The 17,260-nt window shown below is 42.2% G+C and overlaps 1 protein-coding gene across 2 annotated transcripts in view; it reads left to right on the forward strand.

Moving 5' to 3' along the window:
• Positions 1–16,469, forward strand: part of TMEM45A (transmembrane protein 45A) — a 23,469-nt gene extending 7,000 nt beyond the window's left edge. The window contains exons 1-6 of one of the 2 annotated variants that reach the window (XM_031060809.1): positions 5,142–5,257; positions 5,374–5,583; positions 7,511–7,723; positions 8,842–9,026; positions 11,132–11,277; positions 13,126–16,469. In XM_031060809.1, the coding sequence (XP_030916669.1) occupies positions 5,394–5,583; positions 7,511–7,723; positions 8,842–9,026; positions 11,132–11,277; positions 13,126–13,219 (828 nt within the window). In that variant the 5' untranslated portion in view covers positions 5,142–5,257; positions 5,374–5,393 and the 3' untranslated portion in view covers positions 13,220–16,469. Of the gene's footprint in view, positions 1–5,141; positions 5,258–5,373; positions 5,584–7,510; positions 7,724–8,841; positions 9,027–11,131; positions 11,278–13,125 lie in introns of those variants that run through there. The other variant, XM_005425599.2, reaches the window with a different exon arrangement.
• Positions 16,470–17,260: the final 791 nt, after the last annotated feature.

The raw sequence follows: 17,260 nt of genomic DNA on the forward strand, positions 1-17,260 counted from the left end.
GCACTCAGAGGGCTGACAAGTATCTGGGAAGGAAGAGTCTCTGACAGATGTGAGGCACTGAAAAAGAATAGAGAGGTACAAGTTGTGGGCCCAAATTCATCACTGTGGGAGATTGTGTCCCAGAGTGCCTTCTTTCTAGGGCCAGCAGATAGATTTCTGGTCATTACCTCTGGGATTTTTGGTTTTCATCCCTGTCTTCTGGGCTTGAAGATTCTCTCAAAGCTTGAATTCTTCTCCTACAGACTTTGGAGATGCATGTTTATGACATTTCTTTTTTTTTCTTTACCTGAAAATCTTTATCTGCCACACCCCTAAGCCAAACCCAGCAAGGCTGTCCTGTCACTTTCCAGCATTTCAAAGAGTCTTTGACCTGCTTTCATTCATACACACAGTACTCAGTTCCAGGCTAATTCTAAAGCAGCTGTAGGTGCCAGCTGAGTATTTCCTTAACACCAGAGCAGTGATCTCATCTGGAAACGTGGAGCTGTAATTGCTGAAATGCTTTCAGTCATGACATGAAACCAGGAGCGTGTTTAGTGAACAATGTTCTTGGAGCAGACAGTTCAGTCTGGCTGGCTGTGGTGTTTACAGCACAATGGCTGCAGGACAAAAGGCCCTTGCCTCGAGAATAGATCTTTAGCTGCAAGTAGGAAACTTTGGTACTGAATTAAACTTGTCTGTGCATTTCAGCTTTGCTGGTTTCCATTCTTTGTAAAAGCTGTATGATCACAGCTTGTGCCCTGATTAGAAAATGCCTACAATTGTTATTTCCTCCTCTTATCTGGATACATCATTCTCACCAATATCACAATCTATTCCCACAGCTTTTATGGATAAATAAACATTTCCCATCAAATATTATAAACTCCACATCATTTCTAATCTAGCATATGGAAGAAAAAATTGGTGATGTTTAATCTTTGAGCTTAACCTTTGTTATCATATGGTTGTGTAGCAGAAATGGAAGCATTGCCGAGAGTGAGTTTGTGGCTTTATAACTTGTGTCATTTCTGGAAAAGAAATGCACATTTCTGGTCTGCAGTCCTCTGTAGAATCCCCCAGGGCCTGACAAACACAGGAAATTGCAGGGCATAGTGCTGTGGCAGGGGAATGTGCAGGGAAGGGAAGCTGCCTGCTGCAGGGCAGGCTCTGGCTCAGCTACTGCTCATGTCTCTGGCACATGGAGGTTGTGCTGCCTAAACTTCTGTCTGTCCTTTAAAGGGAAAAGGGATCAAAGGGAAACTAACCTGGCTCTTCCAGAGGCAATTGAGAAGCCTTCTGAGTAACCAGGTGGCATGTAGTGTTTCTCCACAGCACTTGCAAGTCTTGCCTTGGACCCCACAAAAGTGGAGATCAGAAATCAAATTGGTAAATGTTTCAAAACATCTCTCCCCAAACCATCGGAGGATGTTTAGATCAACTATCTGAGTCTATTTCTTGCCTGCCTTTCATGCTTCTGATGGTGTGAGATGGCTGGATTGGACTTGATGATCATGAAGGTCTCTTCCAACCTAGTGATTCTGTGATTCTTTGTGATTCTGTGAGGCCAGCTTTGTGCCTTTTGATGTCTGTGTGCCTTTTGTAGGCATCAGAACCACTCTCTTTGCCTGGCAGGGTTGGGAGAAGGATTTGGACAGAGTTGAAGTTGGGAAGCAGGTCACCAGCTAAAGGAATGTGTGTGGCACCTGGTGGGACTGGGTGACTTTGGGGCCAGGCCTCATGGCCCCTGTCTGTGGGTAAACTCTGCTTACAGCTCTGGCAGACCACAGAATCACAGAATTGTTTAGGTAGGAGAAGACCTTTCAGATTATTGAGTCCAACCATTAACACAGCACTGCCAAGTTCTCCACTAAACAACGTCCCAGGAGCCACATCTCCATTTCTTTTAAATACCTCCAGGAATGATGATCCCACCACTTTCCTGGGCAGTGGCTTGACAGTTCTTTCAGTGAAGAAATTATTCCTGATATCCAGTCTAAGATGATGAACTCTAGGGAGGGTTGTGGGCAGCAAGGAACGTTTGCTGCTGAGAACGTCCTGTGGCTCTGACAACAGCCTTGGCCCTGAAATCACTGAGGGTAAAAGAGAGGGGCTTGGGTTTGCACATCCTGCAACATCAGTCTGATATTGTTGATACAGACTGATAAGGCTCTGTAAAAATAAGCCCTCAAATTTATCAAATATTGTCATAACATGCTGATGCCGTCTTTACCCAATAAATAGCACCTCCTGTACCAAAACTGTCTGGCTCTCAAGCTGTGCAGAAGAGCTGGCAGATGTTTTGTCCCAGGCTGCACAGGGAAATGCCAAAGTGCCTCATGGAAAGGCAGCAGCCTGACATATTGTTCTCCTCTCCTTTCACCTCCCATTACACCTCTGCCTTCCACCTCCCAGATGCATCTCCAGGCCCCACAGTGGCTTTCCTACTGAGGAGTCTGTGCTTAGCCTCACCATATGCTCAGTTTCATACTAAGCCCCCAAATTATGCAATATCCCCCAGTTTATCTGCAGACAAAACTTCTCAGTCACATCAAAACAGTGGGTGTTGACAGGTGACTTCTAGACTCACCAGAAGGAGCTCTCAGGTCTGAAAAGAGAAAACTCACGAATTGGGAAGTTTAATCAGTTTAAGGCAAGCTCTGTCATGATGTTTTTAAGTTCACTAAAACTTTAAAGGATAAGTTGTCTAACTCCTTTCTGAAACCAGCTGTGTTGAGATGCAGCATTCAAAAGGTTTGCCACAACAGCTGGCCAGCAGAACTGATGTGTATCTTTCTAGAGAAATCCTACAAATAATCCCCAACACCTTTGGATGAACTCAATCTGAAGTTTACACTCTCTAAAGCTAATAATACGTGATTGTACTTCTTTTAGCAAAAAAGTAATTTTTCTGGTTCCATTTTATTTATACTGGATGTGGAACATCAGCTGCTGCATCAGTCTTTTCTTCTTTTTGCTTGTTTTGAAAGGCAAAAATTAGTTCAAAACAAAGTTTCTTGATATTTTGCCCAGATTTAGTGCAGAGAAATCCTCCAGTGTTTAAAAATCTAGGTAACCCAGGTGTGAATTTACAGCTTGAGAATTACTTTTGAAGTTTTACTACAAATGACATCAACACAATTCTTCATTTCACTCCTACTGTAGCTGTACTCTCCTAAGGGAGGGTTATTCAGAGGTTTCATTTATCTTTCTAATCCATTGCTTTGCTTTGATGTGCAGTACAGGGTAAATTGTTCCTTTTGAACTGCTTTGTACCTGTGCTGAATAATAATGACAATGAATAAAGTCTTGTCAATGAACTGTGCTCAGTGAGGTAAGATGTGGTGAGGAAAAGCCACTCCCCTCTCCTCCCCTCTTCCTTTCACTTAAAGAAAGGAAAAGACCAATGTGACTGAAAAGACAGCAACACCTTCCAAACCAGCATGTTTAATAAACCTCAGAAATTAAGGTTTGAAAAGCAGAAGTATTTTAAAGGTTAAAGGAAAGTTTAGAGGACTGTCTAAAGATGTTAGTGCTGCCCTTTATTGAGGCAAACAGTGGTGCAGTGAGCACTGGCAGGGATGTGCAGGCAGGTCAGAGTCTTTGAACTAAAGGTGTCCCAAAATGAAGAAAGAACCTCTTGGCTGAGACAGCAAGGGCTGGGTCCCACCTATGGGGCTGAGCTCCCCAAACCTCACCAGTGAGAGCCCCACTGTGCTGTGGGCTGCTGCAGAGTGAGCAGTGCTTTCCCCACCTGCAAATATAACACATAGGCACCAACCCAGCAGAGCTTTAAGGGTGGTGGGGGAGGCAGAGAAGGCAGAGAAAGGCTCTCCCAGCTCCTGTGCCCTCAGCTGCAGGAGGCCTTCCCCACAACAGCAGAAACCCCAAGTGGGATTATGTTTTGTCCATAAACATGTCCCTTGTGCCCCCTTTGGCTGCCCCATGCCTGGCAGGTGACGCTTCCCATCTCCACATGCTCTCCTTCCCAACTTCCACATGCAGACACCAGACCCTGCAACAACACCTGCAGGGACACACCCAGGAATGGGCTTGCTTGGGCAGCCAGCATCACATTTCTCTGCTCTTGTGCTTCCCCAGTGCTTCCCTAGAAATCAGGTAAGACTTTATTCATTATTCATTATCCAGGGAAAGCTTTTAAAGCTCACCTCTCCCACTCAGCAGCCCTTACAGTGGGGGGAGCTCAGCTCTGGAAGAGGAGGGGACAGGCAGGGGCTGCAGGATTGCATCCTGTCTAAATCAGGCCAGACTCGTGCTATGCATGAACAGTCATATTTTCTTTTCTTCTCCTTTGTGGCTATAGAGGCCACTTCTCCTCATGCAATTGGGATAGTGGAGTTTAGCCTCCAGAAATAGGAGAGGGCTCACACAGACTAGACAGCCTTACATGAACTCTGCAAGTGCTCCATGGCCCAGAAGCTGCAGTTTAAAACTTCTTATGCGGAGCTGACCATAGGAAATACTCATGAAAAAGAAAAATATACTAGAGCTTCCACGTTCCATTCATAGCCAGACAGCTCCAGTGAGTGTGGCACTTGAACTTTCAGGTCAGTAACAATAATAACAGAAAGTACAGACTGCCAATCCTTCTGAAGTGGTTATTCTTGAGTGCTGCCTGTGCAGAGACTCAGTATGCCTTTGGGGCATGAGGCACAATAACTCAATTTACAATATCTTAAAGAAAAATTGCAATTTAATGTTAGAACTGTCATTTTAATGAAGAAGCCACTGGCTCAAAGGCAATTGTCCCAAATTTTGGGATGATTACCAGAATTACGAGGATTATGAATGGCACTGCTTTTAAATGACTACACAATCCTGACCAAGTAATAACCTTGTCACACATTTTATGCACCCACCACTAGATACATATTATCAAGTACATCAAGTGCACTTTTGTGTGCATTTGATGTACTTGTTAATATATATCTAGTGGTGGGTGCATAATTCACCCATAAAATAATGATAATTACTTCATGTTTGTAAATCATAACAAGACATCTGGATTGAAATTAAAAAAATACAATTTACTAGTGAATATTTACCCATTTGATGGGTATATAGTGAGTATATAGGTTCTCTCTTTCACCAGCACAACTTCTACAGCAAGACACAGTGTGCCATGGCTTTTCCTTCTCCTACCCTGCTGACTGCCAGCTCTGCCTTTCAGGCCAGCTCCTCTGCTGCTTCTGCAAAGCTGTGAAACTGGGGAGAGTGGCTGGGAAGAGAAGTACCCAAATTTATTTTTAAATAAACTGTGAGTACTCAGTTCAGTGACACCCGTTTGATCTATGCAAGGAGATACTTTAAAATTATAACCCACAGAATTCTCCCACTATTCCCATAACCAGTCTCTGTTTGTTTCTCCCTCAGGTATTGTCTAGCAGAAAACCATGGGCAATTTCAAAGGGCATGCCCTCCCTGGAAGCTTTTTCCTTCTTTTTGGCTTGTGGTGGTCAGTGAAGTACCCCCTGAAGTACGCCTGTAGAAAAAACAAGAACGTTTGCTACCTTGGTTCCAGGGCAGGATTCCAGCGCCTGGAGTTTGTGGAGGGCATCATCAAAGCTGTCTTTGCCCTCATTGGTAAGTGAGGTGGACTTAGGGCAGTCTGTACCTTCTAACACTTTTTGCTTTAAATTTTGTTCTCTGATAAAATGAATCTCCTTTTGTTCTGCTCTTTTGCCCTTTAACCACTGAGAAGGGCTGTTAATTACACAGCTGTGGCCATAACAGGGTTTCCATCCATAATGATCTTCTGGAGCTTCTGTGAGGTCTCCTGACAACTCTTGACCACTTGATTTCTCCTGACCACATCTCAGTGTTCATGTACTGTTCACTGTTCAGGGAGGGAGACAAGATGTTTAGGCAAGGGGCTCCTGTGTGCACACTGGGAGCACCAGACTGTGAAGGTGTTGCTTTTCTATTTTGAATTCAACCATCTCAGATGCTGGAAGCCTCCACTGATTTATTGATAAAATATGTAAATGATGCAGATGGTGTTTTGATTAATTTCAGTCAAAAGTGAAAATATTCACACAAAAAGACTGAACTCCAGCTCTTATTGCTGCAGGACTGTTGTGATGGGGTGTGGGGGAGCTGTTTGTCCTTCTCTTGTGTCCAGACCTGGTACAAATGAACTGGGATGGTTTTGGGAGTTGTGTAGCTGGCTGAAAGGGTTTAGTTCTTGTTTATATCCTGGCAGGCTGTGTGGTAGTGATTTGGCTTTAGAGAGTGAATAAACTAAACAACAGGGGATCTGAGGAGCTCAGCACCTGCAGCTCAAGCTGAAGAATAGCTAAATTTTAAGCATTTTTGCACTTCTAGATTCTATTTGTCTACTCTTCCTTAGATGCCCAGAATTGCCTCATTTCTAATCAAGCTGCAGGCTGCGACAAAATCTTGTTCTTGCTTTTCCTTCCTCTCTGTTAAGATATATAAGCACTGAAAGGGTGTTGTGTCTACAGCTTTATCATTAAAAAAATGATAAAAATCTAAATAATAGCATTCATTTTGAGTTGTGATTGTGGACACCTTTCCTACAAATCTCCCAGTCTGTGTCAAGAGGTAGTTTGGCAGCTAAAACATTAATGTACTGTTTTTATTTTCACTTGAAGTTCTTATTTTAACTTATGGAAATTCCAATTCAAATCAAAAGTATGGAAAAACCGCTTGGCTAAGGCAGACATAAAGGCATCAGGAGTAAAACCTGCTGTTTCCATGTTAGGAAAACTGGAAATAAAGGTGGAACAACACTGCATTTGCTCTACAGCAAATATCTACTACATATCTACTTTACAGCAGGATGCTGGTCTGTGCTTTATAAACAGTGTAATCAGCTTTAATGTTTTAAAAGCAGAACGGCTTTTAAACCCTCCCCAAACTTCATTGATCATATAAAGCATTTAAAAGCAGTTTTCCCTTGCTGGAGTACCTCGGCTAGTTAGCAAAACACTGAGGGGCCAAGGTAAGGGAGAGAGTGGAGCAGTGATTCAAATTCTAACTCCTTGTACATTCCCATGGGACTTCTAATAACTCTGCATGGTGGAGGGGTTTCCTTTTATGGCTTTAGAGGAAAAATCCCCTTTGAATTATGAGTCTGAACTCTGTCATCCTGCATGTGGCAGGTCACTGAAATGGTAAATCTTTCTTTTGGAGACTTCAGTGTGTGTTATGCTCATGTTTGAACCATTGAAAAAGGCAGCTGAAAAATTTGGTCAGAGGACTACTACAATAGCAATTGTTTAAAAGAAGAAAAAGCAGCACAGAATAAGCTGTTTTCATTTTCATTGCTGGAAACTGCAAGATGCAAATAGTTCCACCAGGAGTGGAGCTGAAGCCTGATTTCTCCTGGCTCTCCATTCTCCAGATTATGTGATTCTAAAACGCCAAACTTACTGGCATTATGCTGCATGGGGATGTATTGCTGCCTCTATTGTTTGTGTAAAGACTTGCCATCAGTTTATACCTTAAGCACCAGAACAAATGTTTTTTCTTCTTGTTTCATGCACAGGGATGGTGGCTGAGCAGTTTGTTCCTGATGGACCTCATCTGAAGCTGTACAACTACGAGAAGAAGCACTGGGACCACTTGATGAACTGGCAGCATGCCACCATGTACCTCTTCTATGGCATTTCAGGGCTGGTGGACATCGTGGCTCATGGCACCAATGCACTGCCAGCAGCCATGGACAGGATGATGCTTTCCTTAGCAGTCTTCATTGAAGGTCAGTTTACCTCTCCCTGCAGGGATATGCATGAATCCTCTGGATGGGTATTGATCTCTGTGTCTTGGTTTGGAAAGACAGGTGTCTGCTAAGGAAGGCAGGAGCCTCCCCTGAAATGGAAAATGTAAACCCCCTCCCTCCAAATTGCCATAAATTTTAAATTAAGGGGCTCTCAGGCAAAAATATGGGAGTAAGAATAACAGTCCTTTATTAGGGAAGAAAATAAAAAGATAAAATAAACAATGCAGTAAACTAAAACAACACTGAAAGAGTCAGAACACAACCTGACACCCTGTTGGTCAGGGTGTTGGTAGCAGTCTAATTGGTGGCTGCAGTGCTCCTGCAGTGTCAGGTGTGGTTCTGCTAGAGTGGGGATGCTGTAGAAGGGTGTAGTCTTCCTCTGAAGATCCAGTGGAAGAGGCAGCTGTTCCTCTGGGAATCCAGTGGAGAAGCCATGCTGGTGTTCCAGAGTCTCCAGATTATATCTGGGTAGGAATCCTTGGCTCCTCCCTCTGGGTGGAGCATCTCCCAATGGGATGCCATAGTTCCTATCAGTCATGCAGTGACATTCAATAGTCTGTTATCAGCAGGTGTTCCCCTAGAGGGAGAATTGGTTGTGGAAGAGATAAGGAAAACTGCCCACTTAACAGAAGACAACTGCCACACAGATGGCAAACAGAATACAATTTGCTTGGCAATCCAGGACAGTCTGGGAATCTCAAATCAGCCTTGCAGAATGACCCTCTGGGAGCTACCTGTTTCACTCCCTGAAATACTTCAAGGAGATCACAAAAACATCAGTCTTGGCCGTCCTTACACTGCCCAGGTCATGATCCTGCATTGTAGAGGTGTATCTTAGCTTTCCTACCTGCTTAGACAGCAACAGAAATGTTATGGAAATAGCAGAAAAAGCTTGTTTTGGATGAGTGCTCAGTAGCTCAGGCATGTGTTTGATGTAGGTACTGACATGGTGCACAACTGGTTAGCTAAAGCCAGCGTGAGTGAAGGTGATACTGGCATAAAGAGAAATGCCTGAAATGTTTCACTGTTTTCTAAAAGCAGATGCAGGGAAATGGCAAGGGAAGTAATTATTTTAAACTGGTCACAATTTATTCCAGGTTTTCTCTTCTGCTACCATCTTCATGGGAGAGCCATGCTGGATGTCCATGTTCATCAGTTACTGCTATTTGCTATCTTTGGAGCTGCTGCCTGCATATTTTTGGAAGTTTTTTTCCGTGGCAGTATTGTGCTAGAGATGCTCCGTACAAGCCTCTGCATATTACAGGGCAGCTGGTTCTGGCAGGTAGGTGACTTTTCTGCCTTTGTAATTTCTTCTTCACCAAAATTAGTCATTTAACCCTTTGCAGATGTTTCACAGGTTATGGATATAAACACAGACCTCAAAAGACTTACAGAAAATAAATTCCTTTAAAGAAAAAAATATTCCTTTTAAGAGATAAAAGTACTTCTCATAGCCATTTTACAGAAGAAGAAGAAGAAGCAGCAGCTGTTTTACTTCAAGTGCCTTTTATTGGAATCAATAAAGAAGCTAAAGTATTTTCCTTGAGTTCTCCATATTACAGAGCGCTTTGATCCCTGTAACATCCTGTTCCAAATTTGCCAGCCAAGTGGCAGGAATTTTAGAGCATGGAAATATATGTTGTTCTTTACAAAGAGAGTCTCTACTGTCAGCTGCTGGAGCAGTGAGTAGACACCCAGGACAGGTGAGGCAAAGGCCTCATTGACATTGCCAAAAGGTACTTAAGTTACAGATTATCATTAGGAGACTGGGTGATGTAAAGCCTCCTGCTTTTCTAGTGCAGAAAAAAGAACAGACAAAACTTTGATATTTCAGGGATGTGGCTCCTGAAAGGACTCTTCAAAATGTAGCTTCCATGCCCTCACTTACTTGTGAGTCTATCCAATAACAGATATTTGACAGTGACCCTTTCTCTGCTGTCAGAACAAGAAACAGATTTAAGGAGCTGCTAGGAGTTTGTAACAGAAATAGGAGCACTGCTGCTGATGTGTGTTTCATCTTATAGTGGGGAATTGAGGTCACTCCAATGATTTTTCCTTCCAGCATGTCTAGACTGGCTTCCCTTTTTTCTATGCTGGCCAGACAAGATGAATAAAAATGTTTGCTGTTTCTTAGGAGAACTGGACACTCAGCACCAAATTAAATATTTAAATGCTTTCTCTGGCATGGAGACAGACCTCAGAACTGGCTGTATTTTTCTATAAGTGAACTCAAGAATGTGATGCTGCAGTACTTGCTGTTTCATTTTCTTGTTTGCAAACTTCCAGCCCGTAATTTAAGAAGCTTTACATAGGAGGAATAGATGCAACCATTTATTCATTGTTTTCTGCCTAATCTAATTTTAGAACAGATTATTTCTTTAGCTCTAGAGACAATGTGGGTTTTGTTTCAAAGTAAAAATTGAAGTACTAAAAATAGAAGAAATTTAAGTGTGGCTTTTTTCACACCCGCATCAGACTTCAACTGTGTGTGACTGAAAACCACACACTGGCTGAAAACCACACACTGGCTGCAGCACAGGAAATTGGTAAAAGGTAAAGGGACTATCTTTCTGCATCATCAACACCCTCATTCATTGAATTCTCTGCATGGAAATGCAAAATTCACTCCCCTCCTTCTTCCTCTCCTCTTCCCAGTTTCTAAATTCCCAGCTAAACTGCTGAGTGAGGACTTTGAATCGTATTAAGCAGTACAGAGGGTTGGTGTTTGTCATGCAAACCCTGCACAGCCACAGGATTAACCATTTTCCCATTTTATGCGCAAATATGAATCTGATCTTTCCCAGTTCTGAATAAACAAATCAGCTATGTATTTCACATGAACTTACAGTCTTGCATGGAAGCTCCATTTTTTTCCATTTCTGACCTTTCCCTTGGATGGCCCAGAAGAAATAGAATTGTGGCTCCCCTTTATTTGTTCATTGATTATTCATCTTCCCAGCCATGTAATGCATTCCCAGCCACTGCTGGGAAGAAGGGAGGCAGTGCAAATGGCCAGGCAGCTTTTCTGATCCATGAGGTGAATTCAGTTCAGAGCACAGAGGGCTGAGCACCAGCCCCTCTCCTTACAGTGCATAATTGTGATGGTTGCAGGGCTGGGCTGTTGGGCAGGCTCCTTAATTTTCTGGGCAAGAGCAGTGGGTCTCTGGGACTGTCACTTTATCTTCAAAGGCATTTCTGCACAGGGCTGTTTAAAGTGTTCCATCACATCTACAAGATTCACTACAAATTTGTTTTTAATAATAAACACAGAAATAAACAACACCATAAGAAAACTAAAGTCTGCCTTGTGATGGGTAGCATAAAACACGATATGGCACAGGTTGCTCATCATATGACATGTACTCAATCTCTTTTATTTTATTACAGATTGGCTTTGTACTTTATCCTCCAAATGGAAGCCCAGAGTGGAATCAGACAGATCACACTAACATGATGTTCCTGACCATGTGCTATTGCTGGCATTATGCTTTTGCTTTTCTTATACTTGCAGTGAATTACACAATTGTCAGCTGGTAAGTTACTTGAAACACAAACTTTGGTGACTTGTCTATTTAGTCTAGTAGGAGGTTTATTTTAGAAAAGTTTCACTGGCAAATGAAAGGGTTTCTATGAAGTAAGTAATTGTCTTGCAAGGTAAAATAAAAATAGTTATTAGTAATCAATGAAAAGCACATGACATTGCTTCAGTAAAAAGGGGGAAAATGCATCCATAAATACAGCTCTGATAGCATAGCACATATACATCTCACACAGAATGAGCACCAATAGTCTTCCACATTTGTAAGTGCATATAAAGTCAGAGCTAGGAAATTTTTTTACCTGCAGACTGCAACTGCTCATCTCTGCTAATTTTAAGTGGCTTACAGAGCAGGCTTCATGACTTTATTGTGAAGATTATTACACAGCATTCCTTGCTAGAAATTTCCTGTGATAAAATCTGATTTCTTTTTCACTCGTCATTTTCACTCCCTAACATCTCAAGTTAGCCCTTTTCCTCACTGCCCAGCGCTGATTCTGACAAAATTCCAACTGCAGTGTTAATTTGGCTGTAAAAATGCCTCTGCCATCAGATCATAGAATGTGATTACCTTCTGTCCACAGGACCATACCAAGCCTTTTCCTGCAGTGTCCTAAACATGCTTCTCACCCTTGCTTTATCCCTACCATCCCAATAGCCCTATTTAATCATGTTAAATACATAGTTCTTCCAGTCTTGATTTGCACTGAGGTACCAGTTCCTTTTGTGTCTCAGTCTGAAAGGCACCAGCACTCGAGGCTGGGTAACTGCTTTGCTGTACAGAGGGGCAGCTCTTGAGAAAGTGTCAGCAATCTCAGGTCCTTTCTGATGCTGGGACCAGTGGCTGCTGCTGCAGCCTCAGATGAGGCCCCAGAGAAGGCTGATCATGGCACACTGGCAGAGTTCCCCTCTGAGGGAAGTTTGGCCAGACTCTTTCTCACAGCTTTATGGCCCCTTCCCAAGTGTGCACAGCTCCTGCATGACACTGAACCTTCTGGGGGCTCGCTGAGGTTTGTTTGAAGTGCTCTGGGATATGTCCCTAGGAACAAGAGCTTACAAGCTGAGTACAGATCAGTAAAGGCAGCACTTCCTAACCACAGAATCACAGAAGGAGTCACTGATTGTCGGAACCCAGGAAATTCCTCTGGCTGCCCTGGAGGACTCAAGACCCTGCCAGGGTTCTCAGAGACCCTGGCACAGAGCCCAAGATCCCTGTGCCTTTGATTTAGCCCTTGGAAAAAACAATTACCAACCTTATATGAAGAATTACAAGCCACGAAAGTTCAAGTAGAAATGATAGTGAATTTATTACAAAGTGAAAAATAGATTTTTTGGGGTTTTTAGAATGGGGGTTCAAGGGCCAAGATGGAGGAATCTTGGCGTGTCCAGCTTTTCTCCTTCTTCTTGGCCTCCATCTTCTGCTGTGATGTTGGCACTTTTGGATTGGTTTAGAGTAGAAACTCACTGTCTAACGTAGGTGATAGGTATTGGAAAGTAATTGTACACATTGTACACATAGTTTTTAGTATAAAACGATAACACCACCCTGAGGGCAAGAAGAATGCCTCTGACTGTCTTGCTGAGCAGACCTCAGCAGGACAGGAGAAAGAATTTTATAGATAAGATACAATAAACAACCTTGAGAATAAGAAATTAAGAGGTCTGACTCCTTCTTTGAGTGCCGGGCTGGGAAAAGAGACTTTGCAATGCATCTTGGGGTCACTGACCAGCTAGAGCCCTGAGAGCTGATGAGATACCAGAGTTAAGCAGGATTTTACCCTGTAAAAAATGGTCAGATGAGCCTTTGAGTTACCATTGACATCTTTTCTGTTGTTGTTTCCAGGGCGGTCCGTTCGAAGGTTAAGCAGTCTCAGTCCATGGAAATGGGTTTACTGAAAACATCTGAACAAGATCATGAGTCAGAAGAAGAAATTTAGCATGAGTATGTCTTGACTAGTTTGCCCACTCCAACCATTAGGCTAATTGATACCTCATCTCTACATTTTTTTGCCATCTTATTCATTCTTTACTATGACTTGCTTTGCAAATATCAATCCCCTATGACGTCTACATCTACACAGTTGTTTGGTTTGGTTTTTATTTTTGTGAAGGGTAAGCTTGATATTGATTCATGGTGGTTGCACTAGTACATTGCTTATCACGTGCTTCACAGAAAATCAGACTAGTATTAGACAGACTTGATGTGGATGAGGTGGCACAATGAAGTCTGTATGTTTGCCTTATTAAAAACTAAGAAAAATGTTTTTCAGCCACTGCTGGACATGAAGTTTCCATAATCAGGGTGTCTAAATATGTGTGTTGGTTGCCCTGCAAGTACCTGTGCATAAATAACTGCGCAGACCTGGATAACAGTAGAACAAGATAAAGAAACCACAGTCTTGCAGCTGTTCTGTGTAACAATTTTGTGCCTCTGCTTGTGGCTTTATGTTAAACAGGAAGAACTTCTCACTGTGAACCCATTGAGTGGTTCACTGAAGAGTGTGCAGAGACACCACCAAACCTGGCAGGAGGACCAAAGATGTGCATGGTGATCAAAACCCAGTGTGGTTGTTTGTGCTGGTGCCTAGCCAGTCCTGTCTCTTTGCTGTCCTTGGACTTTTCAAGGCAGTGGAAGTGACCCTGCCTTCCCTGGAACAATTTCTTTTCCAGGAAGGCTGAGGAGTGTCCAGTCAGGCAGCACCTAACTGCAAAACCAGTTTCTTTCCCAAAGCTACTTCCTTTCCTCAGGTGGAATTTGGTGGTTTTCTGCAGGATTCAGAGCAGACATGTGACCCACCACCAGAGTCAGGAGTGGGTAACTCTGCTCTGTGGGCAGGATGAGATGGTTTTGCATCCCTTTCCCTGTATCACCCTTCAGCCACCAGGCAGCCTGCACAGTGCTGCACAGTGAGCTGTGGGAGGACAGATGCTGCCTTTTAGTAGCTCCATACCCAGCTACCAACATCAGTGAGAGAAATAAAAAATAACACCACTTTTAATTGCATTTATTTTCTCCGTGCAAACTGACCTAGTGAAAAGCAAAGTGTTCATGGCCACATGTTCAATGGCAGCAAAATGATTGCTTAAAAAAGCTAGCTAATAAAATAGTCTGTACCTCAAAGTGATCCCAAGACCCAAAAAGTCCTTACAGGCTTTTTCTAGAACTACTTTACCTTCAATACAACATAAATATTTACTTCAATTTTAAGATCTACCTTTTATCTCCCCTTTTTCAGGGAGCCCCTTTCTAAGCTGCACATGCTGTTAATGCTGTATTTTACTCTGTCAGTTTTGCCAGTGCCTTTCTAAAATCAGTGGTGTTGTTTATTCTGAAGGAGATCATCAGAAACTACTTTTCTTCTCACAGGCAGGAACAATGCAAACTGCAAATTTCTTCACTGCTTTTCTTGATAAATACATTTAATACTATGTAAATATTAAGGTGCTGTATCTCTAAACCGAAGAGATAACCTAAGCAGGATGAAAAGCACAATAAGCTGTCTGAGCTTTTGTATGTCTTCTTAGAAGACTTCAGTTGTTAATTTTAAAAATCATTTTAGGTGTTTGCCAAGTATTGTGAAGTAACACCTGTAACCAGGTGTCAGATTATCCAGATGAATCTTTGGAAAGCAAGAGTAGTTGGCTCGCATACATTTCTACATTTACAAATGTCAAGGAGGAAATTGCACATTGCTGGCCAAAGATCACCGCTTTCCTTAGCAATTCTTGATCCTTTTCCAATGCCTTTCTCTGAAGACTCTTGGAGATTTTGGCAAACTTTAGTTAAGCCTGTCACAAACCTTAGTAAGCCCAGGACATTTTTGTAAGATAGGTATTGGTATGGTATATTTGTAGCTCTGCGTCTCAGCTTTACAGTGGTCTTATTACAAACTCTGAAATTATTCTATTCACTCCACTCTGCAAATCTAAGCCTGGAGTTTGATCACTGTGGTTCCATTAAAATCAGATTTTCTGTAGGAGGAGGATCCAGGGCTCACTGAGGAGCTTGCCTGCTAATTGCAGCAGGGATACATTTGCCAAATGTATTCCTGTTAGGATCTTACCTTCATTGCACCACATCACAGTTGTCTCTAAATTGTGGGGATTTTTTTTTAAGGGCAGATCCTTTTTCCTGTTAGAATGGTTGAGCTACAAAGCTTCTGTAGTGCTGGGCAGAGAAGATGATGTTTGTGCATCAAAGAGAACTTGGAGATTATTAAAAAAGTCTGTCACAATAATAAAACCAATTGATGAAGTGAACCTCGTGGGCAAGCTGTGCACATGGAAGGTGCTTTGGAAAATCACCTTTTGAAAAGAATTCCCTGCTTTTACAGAAGCAAAAAGTGACAGTACTTGAACTCATTGGACAGAGAGCGGCTGCCTGATACTGCTCCTCCCCTGGGGAGGAGATGGGGACTCTGGCTCTGTCCTTGTCCAGTGGCTGTAGAGCTGGGTCTTTTTGGGGAAAAACTGAGCAGGATTTAGCCTGCACCTCCCTCTGTGTCCCTGCTGTGAATCTCCTGTAAATGATCACAGAACTGGATGAATAACCCCAACACATGTCTGCTGGTTTTGGTGCAACCACTCTTAGCAAAGACACCTCTAAAGAAGCCCAAACTGGAGGCTGATGCGGTCTGACACAGAACTGTAGGGTAGGCTTTGTGCAAAAGGCTCTCTCTTCACATTAGGAAATGTGGCATTGCATTATCAAGCTTGGAGAAATGTAAGGAAAAACAGATCCTGAATTCTCAAAGATACAGTAGTTTGTGGAATTTAATTTTTAATACTTACAGTGTGTGGAAAGTGAGTGTCATAGTGGGGGTTTGTGCCTGACAAGTGTATGGTGCCACAAAGGAGAGGAACACCCTATTTCAGAGTGAGGTTTTGCTACATGGAACACGTGATCCATTCTCCTGTGCTCTAAAGTGATGCCCAGGAACAGTGGGGCATCTATCTCAATGAAAAAGGTACAGCCTTCATCATTTCACAAGCAGCAGGTATTGCCTGAGTTGAATGAGGGGAGGGAAGTCCAACAAGTTTACAAACACCACTCAGAAAAAGGAAGATGCTCTCAAGAAAATTTAAATTATTTTTAAATATTGGTGCCTTTGAAAAACTATATGTTAGTTTTTACTAGACAAAATACACATGTAATTTTATTTAAATAAAATTGATTTATTCATGTAAGATGTCTGTCATGTTTTCAGGGGAAAAATATAACCATTTATGGGAGAGGATGGGGTGGGATAAACACATCCAGATATTTGAACAAGTTGCACTTTAATTCAAGAAAGGTCAGTACTACCTTGTCATTAGAAACTGTGATGTGTGTTCTACTTATATTATTTTAAGGCATTATTTAAATTTATTATTTAAATTATTTTTTCCCTTGTAACTAAGCATGGCATGAATGAAGAGCAAATGTGGCAGCAAGGAATTTGAATCCTCCAGGTTCACTCATCCTTAAAACAGGCACTAAAAAACTTCAGTGGATCAAGTACCTCAATCAGGTACTCTTCCCCAAAACGTTTCAGTTCCTCCAAACAGCAGCTGGGGTAGGAGTTGCTGGTACAAAAGCTGGTGGAAGAAAACAGAACAGTTTTTTATCCAAAAAGATCTTCAGCATGTGCAGTAGTGGAAGGGAGCCTGACTCCCAAGGACTGAGTAACAAAGAGCACATCTGTTAAATGGGAGAAAGACAACTGGAAAACTGCCAGAAAATTTGTCCTTAAAATCTATTCTAGGTGCAATATGTGCTTGCTCAAAATAGTTGTCAAATAAGGAATAACTTGTCCTCAGATGACTTTCTTTGAACACTAATTTCTACCTCTTTGCTAGATAACTGTTGCAGTTCATGGATCTCTATATTTGATACGTTTCTTAGAATGAAAATACGTTTAGAAAAGTAGATGAAAACCATAAATATAAATACTACAGCAATACTAAGCAATTTAGTTTGCAAAGGAATCTCTCACCTA

This window comes from Geospiza fortis, unplaced genomic scaffold (assembly GCF_000277835.1).
Source record: "Geospiza fortis unplaced genomic scaffold, GeoFor_1.0 scaffold131, whole genome shotgun sequence".
In the NCBI taxonomy this organism is placed as follows: Eukaryota; Metazoa; Chordata; class Aves; order Passeriformes; family Thraupidae; genus Geospiza; species Geospiza fortis.